The 27,217-nt window shown below is 40.9% G+C and overlaps 1 protein-coding gene across 1 annotated transcript in view; it reads left to right on the top strand.

Annotated features, from left to right (window-relative positions):
* Positions 1-27,217, top strand: part of SND1 (staphylococcal nuclease and tudor domain containing 1) — a 387,820-nt gene that overhangs the window by 6,381 nt on the left and 354,222 nt on the right. Inside the window, exons 2-3 of the mRNA XM_016148646.2 lie at positions 20,603-20,752; positions 26,627-26,747. Coding sequence (XP_016004132.2) covers positions 20,603-20,752; positions 26,627-26,747 — 271 coding nt within the window. The remainder of the gene's footprint in view (positions 1-20,602; positions 20,753-26,626; positions 26,748-27,217) is intronic.

Here is a 27,217-nt window from a genome sequence, read left to right as displayed (position 1 = left end):
TTTATTTCATTTTATTCTCCAAGGAAGAGCATAGCTAAATACTGAGAAAATTCTTTACCTTATCAGGGACGATGAATGAAGTAAACGGATTCTACTCTTACTGGATTTATTAGCTTTTCCTCATTTCTTGTTGGGAGAGGGATACACACCCAGATTCTGTTGCTGCTTCCTCTCTTAAGAGACTGACATATGCTTTTTGTTTTTACAGCAGGAGTTGATGGAGAATCACAGGTTGTGAACATTTGATGCAGATGGAGTGTTGTGGGATTTCGCTTATTTTCAGTGAGACTCAATATGATAAATTAATGTTATGTTTTTCTCACTTAGCTCTAATGTTTAGAGAAAAAAAGAACAGTGGTTTCGGTTGGCATTTCTTTTTTTTTTTGAATTGGAAGTTAAGGAACTTACAGGGAAAATAAAGCTAATGAAAATTTACATGACATTTTCAGATGTCATTTTTAAGATGTTCAATCTATGATATAAACGGGCACATTTTCTCCTTTTATCTGCTTTAAGATGAGTGACTTAAGGTACCATCTCTTCTCTCTTTTTATGCCTTAACATATTTTGAGGTGGTGTAAGTGGGAAGTAGTCTACTTGGGATGGTCTTTGAACCAATTTCATGTATAATACAAGGAATTGAGGAGATTTGGGAAGTGAAGTCTGTGCTTAAAGTGAATAAATCTAATATATTAACTTTGTCCCCAGGAAGCAACCTGGCAGAAAAGAGAGATCATTAGCCTAAGATTCAGGGGAGACAAGTTCTCGTTCGGATGCTGCTGTTTTCCATCTGGGTGATGTGGGATTAGATTCTACCAGTCAGACTTTTGTTTTCTCTTCAATGAGATGTTGGGCTCATTGTCTCTAAGTTCCTTCCAGTCCCAAGAGGCTGACTAAGAAAGCCTGTATTACATGTCTTTTAGGCATGATGAATCAGAGCTGCAAAATTTCACCTTAGGGCGAGCTTCACTTTGAATTGCTCCTTATCCTGTGTGAAATGTATCTTCTGTTCCCATTGCTTGTTTTCTTTTTCTTTCTTTCTTTCTTTCTTTCTTTCTTTCTTTCTTTCTTTCTTTCTTTCTTTCTTTCTTTCTTTCTTTCTTTCTTTTTTTTTTTTTTTGAGAAGGTGACTTAGTTGAAATACGGTTTTCCTGTATGGAAGACTTAAGTGAATTAGATGGTGGAGTGGGTAGAGGGTGGATAGGAGTGAGCCAGGCAGGTTCCTGGCTTCAGAAGTGGTATCAGGTTAGAACAGTGGGAGCAGTTGTTTGAGACCCAGAGGAACATGGTGCCAGTGGGCTTTATTCACGCAGTCTTAGCTCCTCTTCAGAATTCGATGACTTTCCGGTGCAGTAGGTCTTGATATGAGATGGGTTCGGATGAGAAGGGCACTCTAGGAACCTGTAGCTCCTGGCAGAGTTCCTTCTGGCCGTGCTCATGCTGGGGGAAAACTGCTGGGCATGTGGGCATGATAGAGTTCTGGGCTCTGCTTTTCACACTTTGAGACCAGAGCTTCTTCCTTCAGATCATTGTGATGGTCTTTGGCAGATCTTTACCATTTCCATTTAATATTCAAGTAGCGGAACCATCTTAATCTATTCTTTGTAGTTCCTCACATGTTTTCTTTTTTCTTTTTTTCCTTTTTATTATAAGCCTTCTTAAAACCTTTCTGGAAGTAGATTTAGAGAGAGAGAAGGAGTTCAGTGATTTCCTAATTGGGTCATTGCATCAGGACCACCTAGAAGGCCTTTTAGAGGTATGAATTAGAATAGTTGTGAATGTGGCCTGGGAAACTATATTTTAAATTCTAGGTGGCTCTGAAAGGGTTGGTTTGAGATTGATCCAGTAGCTGGCATTTGAGACCCAGTGATCTTTTTAAAACTCCTGTGCCGTATGTTGTTGAAGGGGCAGGACACAAATGACAAAAGAAGAATATGTTTGGGCAGGCACACCGCAGTTTTATATGAGGGGAAGATGGTAGTTTGTCTCTTTGTGTTTTTAGCACTTGTCTTGATGGCTCAAAGGACACTTTGCATTGCTTTTTATCTGTAGCTCAATATTGGGCTGATTTCCTCAGGGTCCATTTACAGTGACTCTGAGATCCCATTCCTGGGTCATAACTGACAGCTAAGAAGTTGTTTTATGTGCCTAATTTAGGCCATATGCTCATTTTTTACACTCATCTGCCACTTTTCTTTCTATTTATATAGATTCCCAAGATCTTCCTATAATTTGGCACAAATGACTTGGCACATTATTACAATGGAAGTCTTTAGTGTTATCTACAAACACGAAGATTCTATGCTCCTGCCTTTCTGCTTTTAGAATTCTTAAGAGCCATACACTTGGGCCTTTAGGTTGAACTGTCAATTTATACCTTGTGCTTCTTGTTTATAAGTCCCATTTTTAACAGTAAACGACAACAGTAACACCCAAAGTGACCTCCTTGGTGGTCTTAGTATTTATTTTTTATTCCACTGGCTTATCTCATATAGAAATAACTTTTTCTCAACTCTTCGTTCGAAGTCCTTATGATTAGAGGACATGTTTGTAGCTCCTTAATGGCCTTTCCTCTTTCGACTATCAGTTTTCCAGTTCATCCCCGAATTCCTTCAAAAGGCTCAGGTGACTGCTATGCAGTATTGATCATTATTGATATTTGAATTTCGGACTTCCGTTCTTGCTCTTAAGACTTTAATCAATGCAGAAGTATGTAAAGTAAATAACAAAAATCTCTCTTCCCTGTGCCCAGTTACACCTTATGCTCAGTTTTCTACCAACCATTCTCATTCCCCAAAGTAAATGTGCTTCAAAGCTTTTTTCATGCAGATTAATACACCCTTCTTTTTTTTTTTTTTTTTTTTTAAGACAGAGAAATGGGGTCATAGCATATGTGTTGTGCAGTTTTCTTTTTTAATTAATTATAGGTCTACCTCATTCTTTAATAGTTGAGAAGTAGTCCATAGTTTGGGTATACTTATGCAGTATTTCCTGTTGATATGTATTCTTTTGGTTTTTCATTCTAAACACTGCTACACTCACCGAACATTACCGTTTCTATGAGGTAGATTCCTAGAAACACAATCACTGGTACCTTTTAATAATCACTTTTTGCGTGTGTGCGTGGTCGTAGGGGGTACTTTACTTCATCTGTTTGTTTCTAACAGATATCGTCTTAGATAAAATTTAGGGCAGAATACAGCTTAACATTTCATGACTCAGTCATTTTACTTTTGATAGTCTCATTTTCCTGACCTGAGTATCCTTAAAAACTGCTTCGTTTCTTCAGTGGAGGGCAGGGCCTGGCACCTGGGGATTATGCAGTAACTCCTTTTTAATTGCGTAAAGATGCTCCAGGTATTTTCAGGTCTTAGTACTTAAAGGTCAAGAAAGATCCTTGGGCTTTGGCCTCATCTGCTTTCTCTGGGCTCTGGAGAGTCCATGACTAAGGAAGTGTGCAGCTACCCAGCTACAGATGACAGGAGGCGAGAGGCAAGGTCATGTGAGAATGTTTGACTTTTTTCCCTCAGGGCTGGAACGTAATCCTTTTCTTTTTTCTTTTTCTTCTTGAATAAGAAGGGGGTGGGGGGGGTGGTAGGAGGTGGTCTGCATGACCACATCCTGCATGGGGAAACTGTCATTTTTAGAATTGTTTGGAAAGCCTCAACCTAGGGAGTGTTTGCAGCATTTCAGTGAAATGCAGATCTCAACCTGGTGATTTACGTAAAGTTTCCCAGGTTTCAGACGTGTGCATGCCCGTCGTGGATTTAGCATGTCCGAACACTTCCTTGACTCTTATTTAGTTTGGAAATCTTTTGGACAATCAGCTCTTTTTTTAAATTGAAATATTATTTTAAAAGGAAACTTAATTTCACTATCGAAAATGGAAAACCTTTATTACTTGCCATAACCAGAAAATACCTTTTAAAAAAACCACAATGAAAACAAAACAGCCGTTGAAATCTCACTAGGTGTTGTATTGTGCAGAGGGCTTCGAAGGAAGTTTAACAAGTGGTGGAGATGTGCTAAAGGCTTCCTGCCACCAAGCTGAAACTTTTTCTTCATTGAAAAGGGGACAGTTTTTATGTATGTGTAAATATTAAATGCTGATACATTCAGGGTTCATATACCACTTAGAGCAAGTTTTTTTTGTTTGCTTGTTTTTAAACAAGTCCACCACACTTTGGGAAAGGTGTAACTTGTGTCTTGAGGCAAAACTGAACTAATTTTCTGGGGCGGCTGTGGTTCAAATCATTAGCTTCACTGATGACTAGCCATTTAACCTTGGGCCAGTAATTTTACCCCTTCAAGTTCCAGCCTTACCTATAAATGGACATAATAGTACTTACCTATGGAGTTATTGCCGATTAAATGAGAGGACACGCGTAAGTCATTCAGCATTGTCTAGCACATGCGGTGTTCAGTAACCATTAGCTGGTACTAGTAGTCCAGCAGTTTCTATCTGTCCCCAAGTCACATGGGGATGAAAATGAAACTTTTGAGGCAAAACGAGAGGAATAACGATACCTGGTAAATTTTGTGATGTTTAAGGGACTGGCTTTAGTTTTGAGATTATATATATTTTTTTCCTTTGGCTGAAATGTCTTTTATAAATAATGTGATGGCATTTTTTTTTTTAATGTCCTTGGCAAACTAAAAAAGTGAGTAACATGTTAGTCCCTATTTGTGGGGGCAGGGAAAACTTGTCTATAAAATTTAAAAGTCTGGGAGCCCCCTGGCGTGGCAGAGATGTGTGCACTGGCAAATGTGGAACTCTTCTGAACTTCAGAGGTATCATCCATTGAACTGTCGTTTAGAAAGCCTTAAGTAATGTGTGGAAAAGTTCAGCGGTGTGTGTACTAGTTATTTAGTGGCACGGGTATGGCTAGTTAGGCAGAAATACAGCAGGCAGAGTTCTGGCTCCTTTGGCTCCTGCCCCCACAGCAGCCTTCTAGCCTCTGGTACTTGAAGCCTGGCCTGTATCTCATCACCCTCCTACAACACTGATCACTGCTCCCTCCTCCTCCCCCCACCCCTCCCCGTAAAGACCCCACTTATCAAAACTTGAAGTTTGATATATTTGGAACAATTTTTTCACTACATCGTAAAACATTTTCTCTTTGCCACACGGGGACTGGGTAATCCAAATTTCTTGGGGGTTTTCTGGTCCTCTTTGCCAGCTCCCGGAACCTAAGTTTCCCAGGTAAGAGCAACATGTCGAACCAGCATAAACTGGTTCTTTGCAAGGAACAGCCGCCTACCTGGTCTTGTCACCTTTGTAAGGACCAGGTGGGTGACTTACATCCCATTTGGCCCAGTGCTGTTGCAGTTCACACCTTTTGTCTCAGCATAATTATCAGTAACACCCCGTTTCACTCTCAGAGTGTCCTGATTTGAGTGATAAAATGTATGTTAAGTGGGTTTAGTTAAGAACTGTCAAGTCTGGAGAAAAGTGTGAGGTGGCGTAAACAGAAGGTGGATGGTTCTGTGAGTCTAGCTACTGGGATGGCCCAAGAGGAGGAAAGCCCTCCCTGGAGAGGAGGTCCCCTGGGCTGGAGACCCCAGGCTTCGAGCTGGATTCTGGCTAAAGCTGTTAACTTGGGGCTGGTTGCTGTATGGTGAAAAGGGGAGCTTGTCATGGTAAAAGTGACAAGTCTTGACAGAGGCAAAGGAATAACATGGAGGAGATAAAAGGCAGGAGAAATGGGTAAGCACAGGTGGGAATACTCAGCTGTTCTTTAAAGCAACTGTGAGCTACGTGGATTCAGTGTGCAAGATGAAGGCAACTTTCCTAAAGTGACAAAGGGTCTCCGGAAGTTTGGAGGAGAGGAATGAATAAGAAATGAGGTTTCTAAGTTTCTCTGTCCAGTCTCTGGAATACACTAATAAGGTGTTAGTGAACTTTTAAACCTTATGAATTCTGTTCCAGGAGGGAAATTCATTGCATTATAGCTTTGAATAGCAAGGGGCATTTTTATTTTTGGCAACATCCCAGTGAATCAGTATGGCAAGTGTGATTTTTCTGCTTACGTAATAGGACATTGCAGATCTTCATGAAAAGTGGTGCGTTCCTGTTTCTCCCTTTCCTTCCTCCCCTCTGTAAGGGAGAGGAGATTGAAGGACCAGGTCCTGGAATCCTGCTGGGATCAATTCCGTATGCCGTAATTATGTTATTTCTTTTGGCAGGTGAGCCCTTTCACAGCCCAGAGAGCCCGGGAGGCTGCCTCTGTTCCTTAAAAGCCCTGAGTTATCTTGTTAAACTCTCCAGTGAGAGCTTTAGAATCTCCTGAGACCTCCCACAGGCTCTCTGTGGGGCACAGGCCCAGCTCCCCGTTAACCCCGCCCTGCCCCTGTGTTAATCATCGGGATTCTAGCTCTAGAATAACTTTCCTACATAGCAAGGCGGTATAGGGCTGCTAGCCCGACCTTGGTTCCATTAACTTCTTAAGAGGTCCTGTATGGGTGCTCTGAATGAAAGCGCCTCTTACTGTCTTGTCAGAAGAAAATGTGTTTCTTTGATTATCAACAGGAAAAGCTGAAAGCTGCTGCAGAGAGAAGAATAAGCTTGGGACTCAGATAATCTGAGGAACAGTAACTCAGAAAATTGATTTTTGAAAGTGGTTGGTGGCACAAGGCTAATTTTAAAGCTACTCCATGTGTCCTGGCTGCTCATAAACTTTTGTTGAAATTTCTATGCTCTATCTGCTAAAAAATGTTCATTTATTTATTGAAGAGAGTGACCTCTCCCCCCCACCAAAAAAAAAAAAAGGTAAGAGGAATCTCAGAGCTGGACATTATGATTTGCATAAGGCAAGTAGAATATTATGGGTGTTTTTAATAAAAATGGAGGAGCACTCTTTTCTGGGCGGTGCCTGCAGTGAAGATGTTATAGCGGGTTCCAGATCGGGGCCAAATGGCTTTCTGTTTAACTTCTTGAGGTATGCATATCTGTGTTATGAAGAATGGGGTGGGCTGGGCGCTAGCATATAGTGGGGAAGGAATGACCACTTGTAATAATTCCTTCATGACAGTCTGCCTACGGATTTAATGATAAAAAGAATCCTGGGATGGTATGTTTTAGCATTCAAGGCCTCAAACATGTACTGTAGACTTGTGATTTGTACTTCTTTATTTCGATACCTAAAATTGACTACCAATGTCTCAAGTAGGAAAAGTTTCCAGACAGGTTTGGAAAGTAAAGCTGGAAATTTACACTAGACTTTGGGTGGTGAACACACAATAGAATATACAGATATCAAATGATAACATACACCTGAAAATTATGATTGTATTACCAAATATTACCCCAATAAACTTAATTTAAAAAAAAAAAACTGGAAATTTAATGCTTTTCATAGGTAGCGTAGAAGTTGCAGTCCTGCATGTAAACCGAAATAAGCATATTAGATATTCTTTAGAGATGGTTTTCTCTGAATAGTATTGAGTATTATGCTCAATAACCTACCCTCCCTCTTACTATAAGTTCTGAAAAAAAAAATGCACATGACTTTACAGAAGCAAACCTGAGGGATAGCGAATCCAACAGTCTTCACTTCTCTAGGATATTTCAGGGCCTCTGGTATTCTTTCATTTAGCCGTATCTGCTATACAGGCCTCCTACCCCCTTTTTATCATTGGATTATGACTGATACTTTGTACATTGTACATTTTGCTCAGGGACACTGTGACAATGGCAGTGCTGTGAGGAGGAGAAATAAGAGATAACTGCAGCTACAGCCATCGTGGCTAGGAATAGCTGCTTTCTCCCCCTCCCTGGATCGGGAATTGTGGTTGTGCTGATCTTCCTCTGAGCACTGGAGTTGGGGAGGAGGACGGAGTCAGTTAAAGGGTGGGGTGGAGGCTGGGCTTATAGAGCCTGTTAACTGAGTACCCCTGAGACACAGCCCCAGGCTCTCCACCCTGCCTTGGCAACCCCCACTTTGATTCCATTTGTCCCTGAGGGAGGGGGAAAGAGCCGTTTGCTATCAGGACCATTTTTTCTTGGGTTCCCTTAATAGAAGACCTACGTTTTTGGGGAGTTGCTTCCTATACGTGCAGTGCCAGAATATGAATTCAAGAGAAATAAGATCTTCAATCTTCCTCTCACATACATGCCCACAAGTAGTAGTTATGAAACATGGAGTAGGCATGCATCTAAAATGTGGTGAACAAAAAAATTGCATTAGTTATTGAAACCCACGAAATAGGCTGGAGCCAGCTACCCTAGAACTGTATATTTTGAAGTGTTTAAGAAAAACCATTGGTGACTTTTTAAAGTGTATTAAAGATTTCTGGTCGTCCCTAAACCGAATCTGTGGACTAGGGCTCCAGTCTGTGATTGTTTGGTAAACACGATGACAGGCTGGGATGTAGAAAACATTCAGAATTGGCATCATTAACCCTACTCGTGACAGGCACAAGAACACACCTGTAATACTTCGGGCACATACAGTGCTTAGAAGAGACCCTCAAGGTCTAGAGTTTGATGTTAGTGGCTGCATTGTACTTCAGTTGGGGTCTGGGTGGTGGGGTGTGGAGGGGGATGGTTGGGTGTGAGCCTGTCAAAGACAGATGTGCCCCGGCTTGGTGGTAGGCTAGACTTGCTTCCCCCCTCTCCACTACGCACCTCCCTCCCCTGTCAGTCTTTCCTGCCTATCCACTTATATTTCTCTGTGAGCTTGTTCCCTGAAGATAAGAGGAAATAATATTACTCTCATTGCTATTAGTTTAGGCTTTCAGATTTGTTTTTGTTACCTTGGTGTTTGGATATAAGCTTTAGGATGTAAATCTACTGAGAGATTCTTGTCTATTAAACAAGAATAAATAAGAGCATCATGGAAAATATAATCAGAAGAAATGACAGCATTTGCTCAGACACAAAGTATCCCTTTGGGGGATATAGGAAGTGACTGAGAAAAGTCGGAATACAATTGAATATTGAACAGTTAATTGGAAAAGTCTCGAATGTGGTCTGGGATATAGATTTGAGTGGTTTCTGTTGAGAATAGAGTAGACTTGACAGCTCACAGGAAATAATTAAGTGGTTAGAAATGAATTAGGTAAGACATTCTTGAAGGAGGTAACAAGGGAAATTCGACATCTCATAATAAGAGGACTGATGAGGGAAACGTGTTGAAGAAATGTTCCCAGAAATAACAGGAATTTCCTAGGGGAGATGGAAATGATGCTGAAGAACGTTGGAGTTGAATTAGAGAAGGGAGAGAGAATGCTGGACAAGGTATTCAACTCTGGGAATGTGGAGAATCCTAGGTGAGGGGAGGACTGGGCCAGGACATGTTTGCCTGCAGGTCATGCTGAGGGGTGGAAGGTACTGGAAAATATGGGCTGCCTGTTGTCTTTCGGTAGAGAAACAAGAAGAGCAGCTGTGAGTGCAGCACATACTCTTAAGAGCTTGGCTCTTGTTAGCTTCAGCAAAAGTCCACTAAGCTGCCAGCTGCTTAAGGACAAGGACTGTGTCTTAATTGTTTTTGTATCCCCTCTCCAGAATCTAGCACTGTTTGATACACAATAGGGCCATTTATGTATTTGAAAAATGCTTATTAAATGCTTACTTTGTCTCTGGTCTTGTTCTGGGTTCTGGGGGGCACAGTGATAGATAAGATAGATATGGTCCTTGCCTTTACAGAGCTCGCTGCGAAGAGAGGAAAACTGAAAATAAACAGTTATACTATTCAATATTGTGTTGAATTCCACGGAAAGAAGTATAGAGTGGTCAGAGGACACAGCAGGGCGATCTGACCTAGTCTGGGGGTTGGGAAGGCGTCTGAACAGTTTAAACTGAATTTCCTGGAGCACCTATGTGTCTGAGCCAGGCAAATAGAGTGGGGCATCAAGAGGCAGGGAATGAATAACTTTCTTGGGCATACAATAAATGCCACCTGAGGATCTTATTAAAATGCAGATTCTGATTCAGTAGGTCCAGGTTGTATCTGAGAGTCTGCGTATCTAATAAGCTCTCAGATGATTGCTGGTCTGTAATTGCCTTCAGAGGCTTTCTGTGCATCCTTCTCCTTATGTCTCTCCCTTTTATTCTTTTGTTTCAGTTGAAGGATGATGGGATTCAACTGGGTTGTTTCCCCGCAAGTCTGTAGCCATAGTGGCTGCAGTGATATAAATGTCCAGTGCTTTCAAACTGTAGGTCCTTAGCAGCAGGGACTCATGCTTCCTCTCCCTTGGATGTGTCGGCTGACAATACTGCTCTCCTGCCCTGTGATCCTGACAGCCTGCGTGGTAGAGAAGGCCAAGGGAGGTGTGTGTGGGGTGAGCGCAGGTGCAGAGGAGGAAGTCTTAGGGTTTGGTAAGGACAAATGAAAATAAAGTCTTAAACTCAAGATTCAGTTTCTTGCAAATGAACATAGAGAATTTCTCTTGACATTCCTCTAAAATCTTTCTCTTCGCTTCTAGATTAGAGCGGGGTTCAGACACTGATGATTGTTTTAATTCTCCAATTCCTCTTTGATAATAAAACAAGCCAACTCTGAGAGATTATGACCAAGATTGTAAAGCTAAGGCTTCACTTAAACCAAAAATTTGTATGGTACTCTTATCTCTTATAGAATGTTCTCAGTTACTCAAACTCTGAACTTTAATTAGGTGTTTATTATCAAGACTTTTGAGACAAGGGCTTTCTGGCCTTTCTGAATATAAAACCTAATTAGATCATATATGTAAAAATTTAAAATCCCTACCAAGTAATTAGCATATAAAGGGAAAGGGGATCTCTTTTTGTGGGGGGGGGGGACATGGCAATGGCCTTTATGAACTGTGTGCTCAGAGAAGTTTAAATTTCGTGTAGCATTTTATTTCATTTGGAAGAACATGAAACAATAAGTGGATCACACAGAAAAATCTGGTCCTTGGAACACAATAATAATTTGACATTTTCTTGGTTTTGTGTGCTTGGGGGTAGGGGAGCGGCTGGGAAAAGGACAAACTTTAAGAACCATCAGTGAGATCTAGTTCTAGCGTTTGTTTTATTTGTGGCTCTAAAGCAACCGGTAGTACGTTTAGCACCTTAAAGAGTTTTTTACACTTTATTTTGAAATAATTTCAAACTTGGAGAAAAGTCGTAAGAATAGTATAAATAACTCCTATGTTCTCTTCACCTGGATTTCCCCAGTTGCCTTATCATCCTCTCTGTATTTATTACATACAGGCATTATTCATAGTACCTAACATTCTATAAAGTTGCAGACACCAGATTAGTGAATACTGAACCGTTGCTTCTGTGAGAATTACAGTTAGATTCCTGTGAGCCTCTGGTCACCACATTTTCAAGTAATAATACATAACCCTGTTCTATGTGTGCTTCTGTTTAAAGACACTGTAATATATATTGTTGATTCATTAACATTGACCTTATGATCAATAGCACTATATTTAATTCATGCCTGAACGGAATTCATCTAACACATTTTCTCTGTGAGGCACATCACCACAGCTTTCTCTGCTTAGGAGCACTGCAGAACTACCCCCGGGGCCATTTAAAGCTTACAGGGTGAAATCTCCAACAAAAAGCCCTGATCACAGCAGTAATTTTCCTTTACCTTTTAATAGCCTGAGTACTTGACCCTAACTGTTTGAGAGAGGGGTCAAATCCTGCAGTCATAATCTTTAGTGATGATCTTTTTTATATTTCAGAGTCAATTAATTTTTTGTCTTTTGTAATTTTTACATATGACTGTTGCTCACTCTGAAAAATGTTTTGACCACTGAAACGAATGTCTTTGAAATGACACTTCCCATTTGCCTGCCATTTAGTTTTTCCTGAGTTTTCTTACTCTGACTGAGCTTTGTGTGAGATAGTGATGACTTGGTTCTGCAGAAGACCTTCATCCTGGGGACAGTCCTGGTAACTGGCTTCGAGGAGATTGGCAGTTTCTTCATGACTTTATTTGTGTGGGGACTAAGTTACAGCCTTGTTCTTTTACGTAAACCACCAATCCTTTGACTCATGGTTCTCATGTATTTTGTATTTGGGGTTAGAAAGTGCACTAGGAAAACTGGTATTCTGGCCCTGACGCCCTCATCTGACTGCCACGGTCCCCTCAGCTGTGAGTGAGGATAGCAGCGCTGCCCTGCTTCCTCGGAGCCTCCTGCGGGTGAAGAGGGCTGGAGATGAGGGAGGGGGGGAGAAAAACCAACGTGCCTTTACCGTTTCTCGAGTACCTGCTAGATGCCAGGTACTGTGAGGCAGCTCTCTTAGTAGTCATAACAAGAGAGGATGGTAGTGTTGCCCTCATTTATGGATGAAGGACTATCACGGTGTTTGGTATAATTTTCCCTCCAGTTTGTGTTCAAGCTCAAGGCCGTCTCATTTCAGATTTCATGGTCATCTGAGGCTCTTTGCCAGGACACTTTGTCAAGTTTGAAGTTCAGTATGGACTTAAGATATGATACTTATTTACCATTACCTCTGGACAGGTTCTAACCAGCACTTAAATCTAGTTTCCGAGAGATTGGGTGTCTTGGCTGATAAAGCAGGGAAACTACATTATAGATTATTAAATTCTTTTTGACTGAATTCAGTGGTGGGAGAACTTTTATGATTTTGATATTTACTTTTATACCTTCAGAAGAAATGTCCATTTTTTGTATTTTATGTACTCATCCTATCTTTACTGTGGACCGTATTTTGAGCCATTTATAATACCGAAGTTGGCTAACATTAGCGGGTCTTTGGGCCAGCCTCTGTGCTAGTGTTTTATTCTGATTTACGTTTCATACCAACTCTCATGGGTGGTCTTCTGTATTTATAGATGAGGGTATAAACCCAATTAAGTAACTTTCTAAGGTCACCAATGTCATTGATTTGATTCTGGAATTAAATTTTTATTGTCACATACCACTGCTCCTTCTGATTATAAAAAGGAATGGTTTGTATATATAATTTGAAGTGGTCCAGAATTTATTTTTGCTATGTACTTTTTGCTATGCCATTTAGACTGCCACAAAACTAGTTTCCATCTCACTCTCATCATGTTTTATATCATGGGTTTGCAAACTAGCTTTTTAAAGAGCCAGGTAGTAAATATTTCAGGCTTCGCAGGCCATACGGTCTCTGTCACAACTAATCAACTGCTGTTCCAGTGCAGAAACAGCCGTAGACAATTACAGAAAGGAGTGAGCCTGGCCATGTTCCAATAAAATTTTATTTACAGGCACTGAAATTTGGATTTCATACTCTTTTTATATGTTACACAATATCTTTTTGATTTTTTTTCAATCATTTAAACACATAAAAACCATTTTTAGTTCATAGATCATACAGAAACAGGGCAGATTTGGCCAGTGGGCTGTAGCTTGTCAATCCTGCTTTTTATCATTCTGAAATTTTCTTCCTTCATGTCTCCTTTTTGGGTGTTATTTTGTAATATTGGACTCTTAAGCCTCTGTTGGCCTTGTATAAAGTACTGTTTAATAAATGTTCGTTTGATTTGGGGCAGCCAGCTCATGGAAGCTTGACTTGCTTAGTGATTTAGTCTCTGACACCTACTCCGCTGTCACACATAAATGGGGATTTTACTTGGGAAAAATATTTAATTAGTAAGTCACCTCAGATACCATTTTAACAGACACCAGCTCCCCCACATGCTTGTTTCTACATGTGGCATAGTCAGACCAGACGTCAGGATTGGGGGACTTCAGGTCTAACTAGTCTTTACTCTGCCATCAGTACTTTCTTTTAAGCAAATGTCACTTTACCTGTCTTGCTTGCAGACTTTTCATCTGTAAAATAAAAGAGCTCATTTAGATGTTCTCTGTATCTTCCCTCTCTCTGTAGATGATCGTTATAGCCCCCACTGCGATTTAAACTTTACTGTTTTCAAACTGAGGTCCAATTTGTAATACAGCTGGCCTGGAAGCAGCCACTAAAGCTTGTCTCTGCTGAATGTGCTAGTGCACCTAGACCAAGTGACATGGTATGCTGAGGCCATGAGCTTTTAGTTCCTTGCGTTTGAGTTCTGGGCCCTCTAGTTTTGCCTCTTGCTCTTGCAAGAAAAAGGAAGCTGGCCCTGTTGGCGAGCATTCTGGGAAAGACCTCTCAGACAACACAGCTTATGTTCTTTTGGGATTGTTTGCTCTTCGTCTAAATGACTTTGTAATTTTTAAGAGGTGATTCTTCCTATGGATGCAACCACTCCGGCTGTGCTAGGAAGTTTTTTCCTGATTTCCTTTCTGAAATTTTCTCCAATTCAGTTTCTTTTCAGTTACTCCTTAATTCTGTTTCTTTAGAACTTTTTTGCTTCATTAAATATTCACGACAGCTTCCCATCCCGAATGAATGGTATTTTTAGGTGAAGTCACCTTGTCCAGAGAAGAGTCCCGGACCTGCTTCTTTGTCACTCTGACAGCTCCTACATGTGCAGCCTTTGGGTTGTGGCAGTTGCAGGCATCCAGATGGCACAGTGGACCTTTCAGCCCAGTCACTTTCCTGGTTCTCTTTGCCAGACAGAGAAAGGACTTCATTCTACTTGCTGTATTGTTTTTCAGAAATGCTTATGTTGTTTTTAGTCGTTTTTATCCTTTTAAGAGCTTTGCAGATTTCACTGAAGTTCTGCTTCCTTCCTGAGACTTCTGTCTTATTTCTGGAGGTCCTGAAAGTTTCAGTAGCTCTCCATTCTGTGCTGAATCACCATGTCTGACTTGGGTTCTGAGTCAGCTGCCTTTAAAAAATTTTTATTTTTACTGTTCAGCTAAGCATCTTATCTTCCTGCAAGATATGGAAATTCTCTATCATGAAGTATACATTTTTATGTCTTCATAGTTTTGTACTCTATATTAGATCTTAAAAAATCGAATTGAAATACACATACCATAAATATCACCCTCTTAAAGTATACAATTCAGTGTTTTTTACTGTATTCACACAGATATCACCATTGTCTAATTCCAGAACATTTTCATCGATATGTAAAAGAAAAAACCTGTACCTGTTAACAGTCGCTTCCTATTTTCTCCTCCCTCAGCCTTTGGGAATCACTAGTCTTTCTGTCTCTATGAATTTGCCTCTTCTGGACAATTAATATAAATGGAATCATTCAGTATGTGGCTTTTTCTGTTTGGCGTCTTTCACTTAGCATAATGTTTTCAAAGTTCATTCATGTAGCATCAGTCGGTACTTCATTTCTTTTTAATTTCAGACTAATTCTATTTTGAGTATGCCACATTTTATTTATCTACTCATCACATAGTGAATATTTGAATTGCTTCTACTCTTTTTGGGTATTATGAACAGTGTTGCAGTAAATATTTGTATTCAAGTTTTTGTGAGGACATCATGTTTTACATTTCTTGGGTATATACCCAAGAATGGAATTGCTGGGTGATAAGGTAACTCTGTTTAAGTTTTGAGGGCCTACCAGATGTTGCCAAAGTGACTGCATCATCAGCAATGTTTGAGACATCCAGTTTCTCCACATTCTTGCTGATACCTATGTTGTCTGCTTTATGGATTACAGTCATTCTAGTGGCTGGGAGGTGTGATTTGTCATAGGGGTTTTGATTTGTATTTTCTTTATGACTGATGAATGATGTTGAACATTTTTTCATATGCTTATTGGCCATTCATATATCTTCTTTGGAGAAATGTCTCTTCAAATCCTTTGTCCATTTTTTAATTCGGTTGTCTTTTTATTGATATAATGGTTCTTTATTCTAAATACTAGGCTCTTATCAGATACACACTTTTGTCTTTTCATTTCCTTGATATTGTCCATTGAATCACAATGTTTTTAATTTTAACGGAGTCCAATTAATCTTTTTTTTGGTTGCTTGTGCTTTCTATGATGGTGTCATATATCTAAGAAACCATTCCTCATCTGAGGTCACAGAGATTTACACCTATGTTTTCCTCTAAGAGTTTTATCGATTACCTCTTAAATTTAGGTCTCTGATTCTTTCTTTACTTCATACTATTTATATACAAAAGTTAACTTCATTCTTTTATACATGGATACCCAGTTTTCAGTTTTTGATGGAAGGATTATTTTTTCCCCATTGAATTAATTATCTTGGCACCCTTGATGAAATTCAGCTGACTATAAATATGTGGGTTTATTTTGGGCCTTTTTGTAACATTTTAGTGCTCATTAGATAGCTGTTCTAATTCTTTATTTTGGGTCTTCATATTGGCAGATATTGCTAAGATATACCTGTTACATCTTAACAGGTTGATAGACCTGTCGAGCCATTCCTCCTTACAGAGCTAATAAGGTGCTCTCGGCTAATAAGACTCCATTCTCAGCTCAAGGTGATTTTTACTCTAGGGCTGTGAAAAAAATTGGGCTTTATTGATATGCTTATGGATTTCTATACATCACATTCTTTGCCCTAAGTATAGTATGGCTTGGTTTTGTGTAAGAATGATTCAGTCTTCCAGTGTCTGTGGTCTGGAGGTTTAAGAGTTAAACAAGCCAAATCATTTATCAGAATCTAGCGAAGACCTAATGTGGTGTGCCTGTTGCTGGGCAACATTTTAGTGGCTGCCCATGATGTGTTTCACTGTAGGTAAATCTCCTAGTAAACCTATAAGTGGGTTTGAACAGTTTGAGTCCCCATTTTCCTTCTCAGCTGGCTTGTTCTAGCCTTTTGTCTCCATTCAACCTGTGCCCTGAAGCCAGGTCCTCTGGATCATGCTGTGTCCCTCTGCAACCTTTATTGGCAAAGCTGAGAAATGTCTAATCCATAACCTCAATCAAACTGACTCATTGTGACAGCTATTTTCACAAACCTCCTGCTGTATCAGGTAGGGCTAAGATCGTTTTTCTAGAATATGTCATCTTATTAATATAATTGGATAAAGCAGTTACCATATGACTTGATTTCTATGCCCTATAAATTAGCAATTAAAGATAATTACCGCATCCATGAAAGTTTGCAACATGAATCAGTACCGCTTTGGCAGAACAATTACCTGTGACAGTTTCCTCTCAATCTTAATATTCTTCTGAAATTAAAATTCTGCTAAACAGATGATAAATTTTACTTTGTATGTTTATCATTTTTCTGTCTCCTCACCCAGTAGAATGTCAGCTCTCCAAGAATAGACATTTTTTTGTCTTTTACTTTACTAAAGGGTGCCACTTACCTAGAACAATGCCTGGCACATAGTAAGCTCTCAATAGATTTGCATTGAATTAATAAATATGAATCAATCACTGAATAAAACTATAGCAATAATCAGCTTGAGTGTCAGATCTTTCACAGAGGACAAATGACTCATTTTAGTGCCATATGAGATATTAATTTGATATGTAGACCCTTGTTTTTGTTCATATTTTACTTAAAGACATTTCAGTATTTTTTTTTTACCCCAGAAGCCATTTCTCCTTGGCTTTATTTGTGGGGAAACTTAGATAAGAGAAAGTCATTAAAATATTTTGGAGGAAGACCTCAAGTGAAGACTGTTGACAAGTAAAGCAGGTAGAGGGAGTTTTAACAGTATTTGGAAGGTGGAATGGAGAGAGCAGAAGGAGGTGGAGTGTGTTTCCAACTATTTCTCTTCCTGTAAATAGTAGGAAGGAAACGAATCCTTCCCTTATAGACCAATCTCCCGTCCGTAATGGTCTACAGAGTCTTTTCGTACCTCTGCCAAGGCTACGGCCAAATGAAGCGGGGAGAGTTCCGAGGAAAGATACACACGTGTCGTTTCTTTCCTCCTGGGGGAGTAGGAATAGCAGTCAGTGTCTGCCACATGAGTAGCTATTCTTGTTGCTTAGGAAGTTGAATTGGTGACTGCTGCTTGGTGTTTTGTATATTTAATAGTATAAAAGGTGTGGAGCATCCTATAAAGTAAAAGTCATTTCTCTTCAATGTTAATTCGAGCATTACTGTTGTCTGAGTGGCATTATTTGGTGCAGTACCATAAAGAGGTTCTGACAGCAGTTTTTAGAACAGCATTCAGAGAGAGGGGAGGGTGTACAAAGGAAGCTTTGCAAAATTCCTATGTACAGGTTGTTCGCTAATACCCTTAAATGGGGTCAGGTAATAGTAACAGACCTGTCGTCCCTCTAGGACCTAGTGTATTCAGTAGAGGCCTTAGGGGTGACACCTGATACTTAGGGGAAAAAGGGAGTTTCTTTTCATCAGTCATTCTATTGTTGAGATTTTCAGTGGCCTTCATCAGACTTGAGAAATAAGGATTATTTCTTAGCCTGAGTCAGTGCTCACTTATCAGTTTAACACGGTCAGCCAAGGTGAGTTTTCTTGTGAATGGTCCTTAGCTGGGAGTTCTGTCAGGGTCGAGCCCTGTGGTAGACAAGACCGTGGAGTTCTCTGCAAAAGAACAGTCCTTGGAAAGGAAGCCAAATCGAAAGAAGGAAGTGGTATGAAGGGCCTACCAAGCAGTGCTGGCTCTCCTGGGAGTGCTCTATTAGTTTTTGTGAAAGCTTGACTAAAATTGAGGAGCAGGCATTGGAGATATGGAGGCTCTGGTGTTTTTCCCTTATGTAGCTCTCTCAGCCCTGTTTGGAGTTTGTGCATGAATGGTTTCAAGTGCAGGTATGCTACAACATATTATTTTTGCTTCTACTACTCCTGAAGAATTAACTATAAATGAATTAGATCTGGCTCACGCTTTTTCCCTTTGCCTGTCTCATTTCAGGAACATCAAGCATCCTCTGCCTTAGAATACCTGTTCTTTCCCGGCTTTGCTTTGTTTGAGAGCCTGTCTTTTTAGAACGTCCGTTCCCTGGGTTGATGCTCAGGGCCTGGGTTCTCAGGAAAGGCTGTTTGGGTGGAAGCTGTAGATTTTAATTGCTCGTCACACTTGATCAGAAAGGATAAAAATGAAGAGCATGACTAGTAATGAGAAGACAGTCTTTTATTATATGTGTCATGGTGTAACCAGGGAGGAGGCATTTAGACCAAGGTCTGTGTGCCAAAGGTATTGGGGGCACTGAGACATTAATCAGTGCACTATTTTTAAATTGGAAGGTGTATATTTGTTGGACAGAGTTTCTGTAAAAATGTAGTAGAATGGATCAATGCATTGTGGTATATTCCTACAAAGGAATATGTACAGCTGTGAAAGTGAATAAACTAGTGTCTAGTGTTTCATTATCAACGTGAATGAGTTTTACAAAAAAAAAACAAAACAAATAACTAAGCACAAGAAGGAAGTCATAATGGATACATGCAGTAGACTCAGTTTATATAGACTCCAGAAGTAGGTAGAATGAAATCGTATTCCATAGAGATGTATACCTGCAAAACTGTACAGGAAAGCATGGAAGGTATTATCACAATGGTTAGGATACGGGTGGCAGTCGGGAGAAGGAAGTGGCCATCGATAGGGAGGGTCCCGAGGGAATCCAGGGTCTGGCAGTGTCCTAGTTCTTAACTTGGGTAGTGGTTACTCAGTTGTTATTCTTTAACATGCACACATACGTATATATTTTGTATTTATATTAATATTTCACAATTTAAGGCGTTAGTTAAGGTGGAAAGGTGACGGAGAATTGTCAGCTAAGCACATGTGTGTAGGGGTGGCTTCCCTTCAGACCCCTCCTTCCTTTGAGTCAGCTTCCTTTCCAAGGAAGAGAACTCCGCCATCTTGTCTACCACAGGGCTCTCTCTCTACCTTGACAGGATCCTCCAATCTTTTGTCTACTAACTTTTTAGCAGCTTTTTTTTCCCCTCAGAAATTTATTCAAATTTAGTAACAGGCAGTAATAGGCAAATTTCTAAAAATTCCAGGTACGGTTAGCTTTTCTTATTTTGAAGCATGGAAATCAGTCTGTCAGATCTAGTGAAGCCGGAGCTCGAGCCCACCTGATGGTTAAATCGTGCCTCGCTGAGCAAAGACAACTTGAATAGCTTGGGTGATGTTTGTCATTTATGCCTTCTCTTCTCCCACTTGAAATCCTCCTTTCTTTCCCCTGCAAATATTGAAAAGTTAAATACCACTGCACTTCAGAGCTCTTTTCACAGTTGCCAGGGGGTTCTATGCCTGGTGCCTTTGATTAGAGAGAGGCAAGGAGGCGCTATGCTTGGGAGCCTTACGATGCTTCTTAGATTCTTCTGTATTAATCATCTAGAACATGGGATGGGTTTTCTAGATTCTGTATTCCTCTCTTTGCCTAAACCATGAGTGCTGTCTGTGACGGAAGCGTGCGCACGTGCTCCGGCTGCACTGCCCCTCCAGATGCTGTGTAGGGCCTTCTTCCTCCAGTTTCCCCTTTTCTTGGGCCTTCTATTGCTTGCTTCCGCCCTCAGATGGAATGTGTGGATGGAGACATTAACATCCTAAAAACTGAAAAGAGTGTAGATAGTGGTGCCTGCTGGGATGAAATCACAAAACTGCTTAACCTCCACATCTCACGTGCTCTTTACCCCAGCCTGTTTTTTGACTTTGCTATCATTTGTTTAATTCCTACTTTTATTTCTGGGTTTTTCTCACCCAAGTTTTGACATGGGAATTTCTCTCATAAAATTAAAGACAATCTCGTTCATTTAGTCACTTAGCAAGGTGCCAAGTACAGTACTGTTTTAGAAGTTGGAATACAATACTGAACAGTCTATATTATGGTGCTATTATCTCTAGACTGATAATTTTCTCTTTTTTCCTCCCCACACTCAGGTCCTTTCAGGGTGTGCCATCATCGTCCGAGGGCAGCCTCGGGGGGGTCCTCCCCCCGAGAGGCAGATCAACCTGAGCAACATTCGAGCTGGAAACCTTGCTCGCCGGGCGGCTGCCACACAGCCGGATGCCAAAGATACCTCGGATGAGGTAGGTGCTCCTAAGGCCTCCCTGAGGCTATGGGCCCAGGTTACCGCCCAGCCTCCTCCTCCACTGATACAAAGTTGATCTACTCTTTATTTTCTGTATATTGTGAGCGTTTGTCACAGGACTAATGACTCTGGACATACCCACAGTGACTTCTGTCAGTTGGTACATTTACCACCCTTAGCAGTAAGCCCAGGCTCAAGGCTTTTTCTCATGCCCTTTTCCTTAGGCTTAGAGCCTCTTCGGGTTTGCTGGTGTTTTCAATTCTCTGTCTCTTGGAATAGGTTAGCACATTTCGTAGGTAGTCTTGGCCGTCTAGGTTGGCATTGGTTGTAGCCGAGCGCTTTTATTAATATACATTTGAATTCTCCACTCACGTTCAAAATTCAGAAGGCTATTCAGTGAAAAATCTAGTTCTTCCCAGGGACTACTGATGTTATTGCTGTCTTGTGTCTTATTCCAGAGACAGTTATTGCCTGTACAAGCAGACACTCTTTTTCCTTTGTAAAAATTTGCATCAACATGAATTTTTAAGGGAGGGAGCTTTTATCAGTTTCTTAAGACAATTGTGGCTCAGTAGCAGTTAAGAAACACTGTGTTACGGTGATTTGAGAGACTTCTGACTCCACTTTCCCCTCCTTCCCCCTGTCCCCCCACCTCTAGTGCCTGGCCACCTAGCCTTCGTGGGTCTGCCTTCAGGTCTTGCTCTCCAGGCAGCTGCTGAGTCCTAATTTGACATTGTTTAGTCATCTTGGCTCTTATTTGAAACATCAGCTCATCTCGCCTTTAGTTGTGCTTTGGCCATCAAAAATGAAATTTCTGGATTCTAATTATTTGTCCTTTGCCCCAACTTGATGATGTTGGGCAAGGCGGTACCTCAGCTTTCCTCTGCTATTCTGTGACACAGAAATGAAGAAAAAGCAGCTGGTGGGGATCTTTTATTTAAGGAAAACGTTTAGTTTTTTTCACCTATATTTTCTTGAAGTATATGATAACTATACAGTCTATTTTGTTGAATTAAGATAGTGAAGCAGTGTTATAGACAACAGAGAAAAATCTCCCCAAATTCTGCTATTAATAGCAATTAGATTCTTGGGAAAGTGACTCAGTAGATTAAAATCAGTTCTTTTTCATTGGTCGTCTCTCACTGAGCAAAAATACTGGAAATAGCAAAATGCTTAGCACATGCCTATAAAGTACTTAATAAATCTTAGTTGTGGTAATCACTAGTGTTATTTGTTAATTTCTGCTTTTATAAATACTCCTAGTACTGTTAGACCAAGTACTGAAGATTAAATCTCTCTTAGCATTTTTTTGGGTGCTAAGTGGTTTTCTTGACCAACATTCTGAATAGTTCTTCCATTTGTGTGTTGAGTAACAGCTTGTCTGCTTCTGAGGGCAGAAGAATGTTGACCCTGGCTGGCTAGGGCAGATCAAGTTCATTTCTCCAGAAGGAAGAAGCAGTATAGACGCTAGGAAAGAAGAGTTTCAATTTCCTGTTTTGTGGATGAGAATCTAGGGCAGAGAAACCTAAAGGTAGTTGGAGCTTGTTATAAAATATCTTAACTGTATTCTACATAACAGTACAATAAAGTCTCACCAGAACTATCCTGGCTGAAAGAATCTCCTGGAATATGATCCCGGCTTTCATTTTAGTTTCAGATATTTATATAGTCTAGTGCTTTTTGACTCTTCCAGAGCAACTCAGTCTCACTAAGTTTCCCTTGGTAACTCTCAAAGGTCCATGTGACATGAAGTATTTGATAGCTGTAGATTTCACCCTTTCTCAGCCACAGTCACTGTTTCTGTCTTAACAATCCAGTCCTTCCTTGCCTTGCTGTGGTCTGGTTTTCCTACCAGGCCCTCAAAGCTGCTCTGGCTCAAGATAGCAGCGACTCCTGCTGGTAACCCCAATTAGAAACTCGATTTCCTGTGCTCTTATTTCAGCCTCTCCCTCCTCACCCCCCAATACCCAGGCCTTTATCAAGACCATGAGATTCTTCCTCCTTAAAACCTTCCTTCTCCAACCTTGCAACTTCATTACTACTTCTGTTGTTCTTTGTTCAACTCTAGTAGTGTGCTTGGGATGTTGAAATAATCTCTTTGCCTTCATTCTCCTCCCTTCTAATCTTTTCTTTTTGAAACAATCTTTTTGGAAAAAAAGATCTTTTTGAAACAATCTTATTGATTCCCTTTTTCTTGTGTCATTCTCAGATACTTCAGCTGTTCCTTATTTCCTCTGTGACAAATCTAAATGCCTTAGCTGGAATTCAAGCCCATTTGTGGTTTGACTTAGTTTTTTCTTTCTGACCCCCCTCTGGGATGCTACATTTCAGCCATGCTGAAGTATTCAGGTCTTCTAAGAGCCACTTGAGTCCGGCCTGCTCATGCCTTGGCTCATGTCGCTCCCTCTGTCGGGAGCTCCTTCTTTACCTGTGCCCTGTGAACACCTAGCTCTGAGATTCTCCTGCTGAGAAGTCAGCTGACATCTTTCATTGTCCCATTTTCATGCTGTCATAGCATTCATAACATTTCATTCCATGTTTCTATGTCTTGCTCTACAAAAGAGCAAACTCTTTGAGAGGAAGGACCTTCTCTCTCATCTCATGCTTAGTCAGTGCCAGACATAAAGCAGGTATGTAGTGAATACACACTTAAATGAATAATGAGGAAAAGAACCTGAACATCTCTTTTTTGGGAGGATCAGTGGATTGTGCAATGTGACACTGCCCTCTCTCTCTGGCTTTCCAAATCGTCTGGTGTTTTCACATTCAGATAGAGCCAGGAACACTATTGCTCATTTGCTTCCCTTTGTTTCACTGTCCCAAATATCATTCACTGCCTTCCCTCCTGATGTCTTCTTTCACAGAAACTCAGGTCTCTCCTAAGTCCTATGGCAATAAAAGCAGCTCCACGGTATGTCCCCAGCTGTCACTGCCCTGTTGCAGGCTAATCCCCAGCGTTGCCTAGGTACTCTAGGCAGCCTGGATACTGCATTGATGGTCACCGTGGGACTTATATATTTATTTCCCACAGATTTATTGAGTTCCTGTTATGTGTGAAGATCTACGTTGGTTTCCTGAGAAATACAGAAGTGAATGTCGCAGTCCTCTTTCCAGTGGAGCTTTTGAGAATTGGGGTGCAGAGAGGGATTAGTTACATGTACAGGTGGGACAGTGGAATGATTAGAAGGAGGGAGAGGATATATTAAATGTTGGGCCATGTACAAAAGTAGTTAGCTTTATGGCTTTATGTTGTTGGGGGATTTAATCTTGTTCCAGTATTCAGGGGTCTGTCATATCCAAAGAAAAGATTAGAATTACAAAATCCGTTTTATCATGGCAGACATCAGAACCTTGCTTAGGTCTGGGAGCACAGAGCAAGCTGCTAGATCGCCTGCTGTTGAACATTCTCTTGGGCATTCTAAAGGGAATAGGGAATTTTGAGTCCTAACTTCTTAACGACCATTTGCTTCTTAGATGGAGCGCTGGGACAGCATTTGAACAGACTACAGTTATTTTTCCCATTAGGCTGTGCTGACCTTATTTGATAAATGCTTGAAGCAGATTTCCCTGTCCTTGACTCTTACTGTTTTGAGAGGCTGTGTTGGGATGGCCTTCTCCATCAGGGAGCCTTCTGCTGACTGGCTGTGTGAACGCTTGTATGGAGATTCTCTCCTGAGTGCTCTGTTGCCCTCGTGAAGAGTGGGGTAGTCAGTCACTTTCTTGAGTCTCCTAATTGTCTTATAATATCTTGTCAGTTAATGAATTTGCCCAACCCCACCCAGGTGGAACACAACTTGAGAAGGCTGATTTAAGAAAGGATGATTACAGAAACTAGATATTTTTTTCTTATAAAATTAGGTATATGTCCTTTTCAAGACCTCCAGTGTGACTTTCTCTTATAGCCCAGTGACTGACCAGCTATAAAATGCAGGGTCCTTAGGGAAGAGTGCTCCTTCAGCAAGTTTTAAAAACTTTTAGGAATTCTGCTTAGTTGGTAGATATTGGCTGTTTTCCCATGGGAGCTAGATATTTCCTTGTGAACTGACCCTTGATAAATGAATTTTTACCAAATTCTTGGCTTCCTTTAGGAGTACTTTTCTCATTGGAACAGTTCCAAGTGTCAGGAAGGCAGAGTATTACTGAATTTTAGATATTAGTATGGCACTCAGAAATAAATCTTAGACATTAGATCTGATGCTGAGAATGTTTTTAGAGTAAGTGGATCACTAAGTTCATAAAAATGGTAGGAGCTTATGTTAACTTGACTCAGTGTTTCTGTGATTGTTTGATAATTGGACTTATTTATCAGTTATCAGACTCTTTGGTGACAGATACCTGTTTTCATTTCTAGGAGTGAGCAAGGGGTAGAAATGGGCCATAAAAATATGGTAAGCTCTATGTTGCCATTGGATGATTGACTCTTTTGCTTGTTGGTGTGTGGAGGAGAGAGCATTAGATGCGTTAGTGTCAGCTTGTTTTTGTGTCTTCGAGAGCACTTACCCAGGATAAGTTCTTCTAGACTCATCCAAAATTGATGTCATATAACAGGACTGGTTTTATGAACACTAGCCCAACAGGTTGCTTGGCTTCTGGTTTCTGGGAAGTCATATGATGTTTTCTTTTTGAAAAGTTTGTTGGATAAGCCCAGGGGCTAATCTTCAGGGGCTGAAAAGGTCAGCAGGGGGTTCCTTTTCAGATCATGGATGTACCATTGTGCCTTTGTCATGTATAGGCCGAGTTCTGTAGCTCTAAGAGATTATAATGGATAGTCCATGCCTATTGTATACCCCTCTTCCCATTTATACATTGCATGCTTTCTGCATGGGAGTGCCTGCTGATCATATACTCCTGGAACTCTTACCCACTCCTTCCTTATTTCTGTTGTTCTAAGGGAAATTAGGGCGCTGAGCTGGGTTCAGACCATAAATTCAAGCACCCGTGGCAGCTGACTGTGATAGGAGTGCTTCAGAGGAGATGCCTCCTTTAGTCTATACCATCCTAGAAGGGATGGTCTGGGGATAGGTGAAATCATTCCTTTGCACAGTATCTTGAGATCACATGGAGACTCTGCATCCCATTGTATGAATGTGTGGCTCACTCGTTACGTCAGTGTCAAAGTGATGTCTTACCAGAGTCTGTTACTAGTGTCTTCCCTAAGATTCTAGGACCTGTCTAGGGTCGCACTGGTACAGCTTCAGACTAGAGTAGTAGTAGAAAAAGAGGAGACATTTTGGGGAGAATAGTTCTTACCCTTCTCAAGTCTGTTGGCTATTCTTCGAAAAGGTGGAGGAAATGACATAAGCAAGGCTCTTCGGTAGGGCACTCATTCTGAAGTGATAGCACTAGAACTGTATCCTTACTCCAACAGTGCCTTGAACTGGTTTCGGGCTGGTTTAATAGTCAGTGAGAGTGCTTTATAAACTGGAAGGAAGCAAATAAATGGAGGTCAAAGTTGTTGTTTATGACTTCCCGTTGGCTAGGCGAGTTCCTGGAGTCTGGACTTCCCACCCAGGAGCCGGCTGATAAATGTAGAACATTGAGAGTAGTGGGTGACACGTGCTAAGTGCTATAAAATTATTGCAATTATTATTCATGAAGTAAGGTATAACTTTGAATAGACAGTGATAGGGGAAAAAGTACTACTGCCAGTGTCTGGATAACCATGAGGCCTGTTTTTAGGGCCTGTGCTAGTTAATGGCTAGACCCTCATTTTTTATGAGCTCCCTAAGTGTGTGATCTGCTCTGTGTGCATTTCATTTTTATACTCTGCTCAGGGCCCAGCGCAGGGCCAGGATGTTGAAGGAATGAACTTGAATGCTGATTATGGTGGGAAGCTAAACAGTTCTCTTGTGACATCTGTTTTATCTTTCAGCCCTGGGCATTTCCTGCCCGAGAGTTCCTTCGGAAGAAGCTGATTGGGAAGGAAGTCTGTTTCACGATAGAAAACAAGACTCCGCAGGGGCGAGAGTATGGCATGATCTACCTGGGAAAAGGTGAGTAGCAAGGAGGAAAGGATGCATTTCTCTGCAAGTCTAAAGTTCCTGCAAAGATCACTTTTCATATGGTGGAAGGTCGGCACGCGTGCTGCTGATGGTAGCTGTAGGGCTGTCGGCTGTCTGTGTAGTTGGAAGTGCCCTGAGTACTGAAGCCCCTGGCACACAGTGTAGAGGAACGCCCCCAACATGCCAGTCCTCACGTACTGCTGTGCCTGCTTTCCTGGCTTGGTTTAGCTGTGAGTACAGCATGCATTCTCCGCTGTATGTATGCCTGTAGGCCCTCAGCCCACGGAACTCTGGCTCTGTGTTTCTAGGTCATAGTGCTAATTTAATTCCTGTAGATTTCCGATTGCATTGTCTATTTCCTTTATCTATTTTGTGGGTTTTCTTCTCCTCATGGGGACTCTTTAGGAAAGGAAGATTGGTTTCGGCCTGTGGTTTTTTGAAAACCATATATTTCGTGATTG

The sequence above is a fragment of the Rousettus aegyptiacus genome, unplaced genomic scaffold (assembly GCF_014176215.1).
Source record: "Rousettus aegyptiacus isolate mRouAeg1 unplaced genomic scaffold, mRouAeg1.p scaffold_m13_p_13, whole genome shotgun sequence".
Classification (NCBI taxonomy): domain Eukaryota; kingdom Metazoa; phylum Chordata; class Mammalia; order Chiroptera; family Pteropodidae; genus Rousettus; species Rousettus aegyptiacus.
The sequence above is the reverse complement of the archived record's forward strand: the minus strand, read 5'-3'. Positions and strand labels throughout refer to the sequence as shown.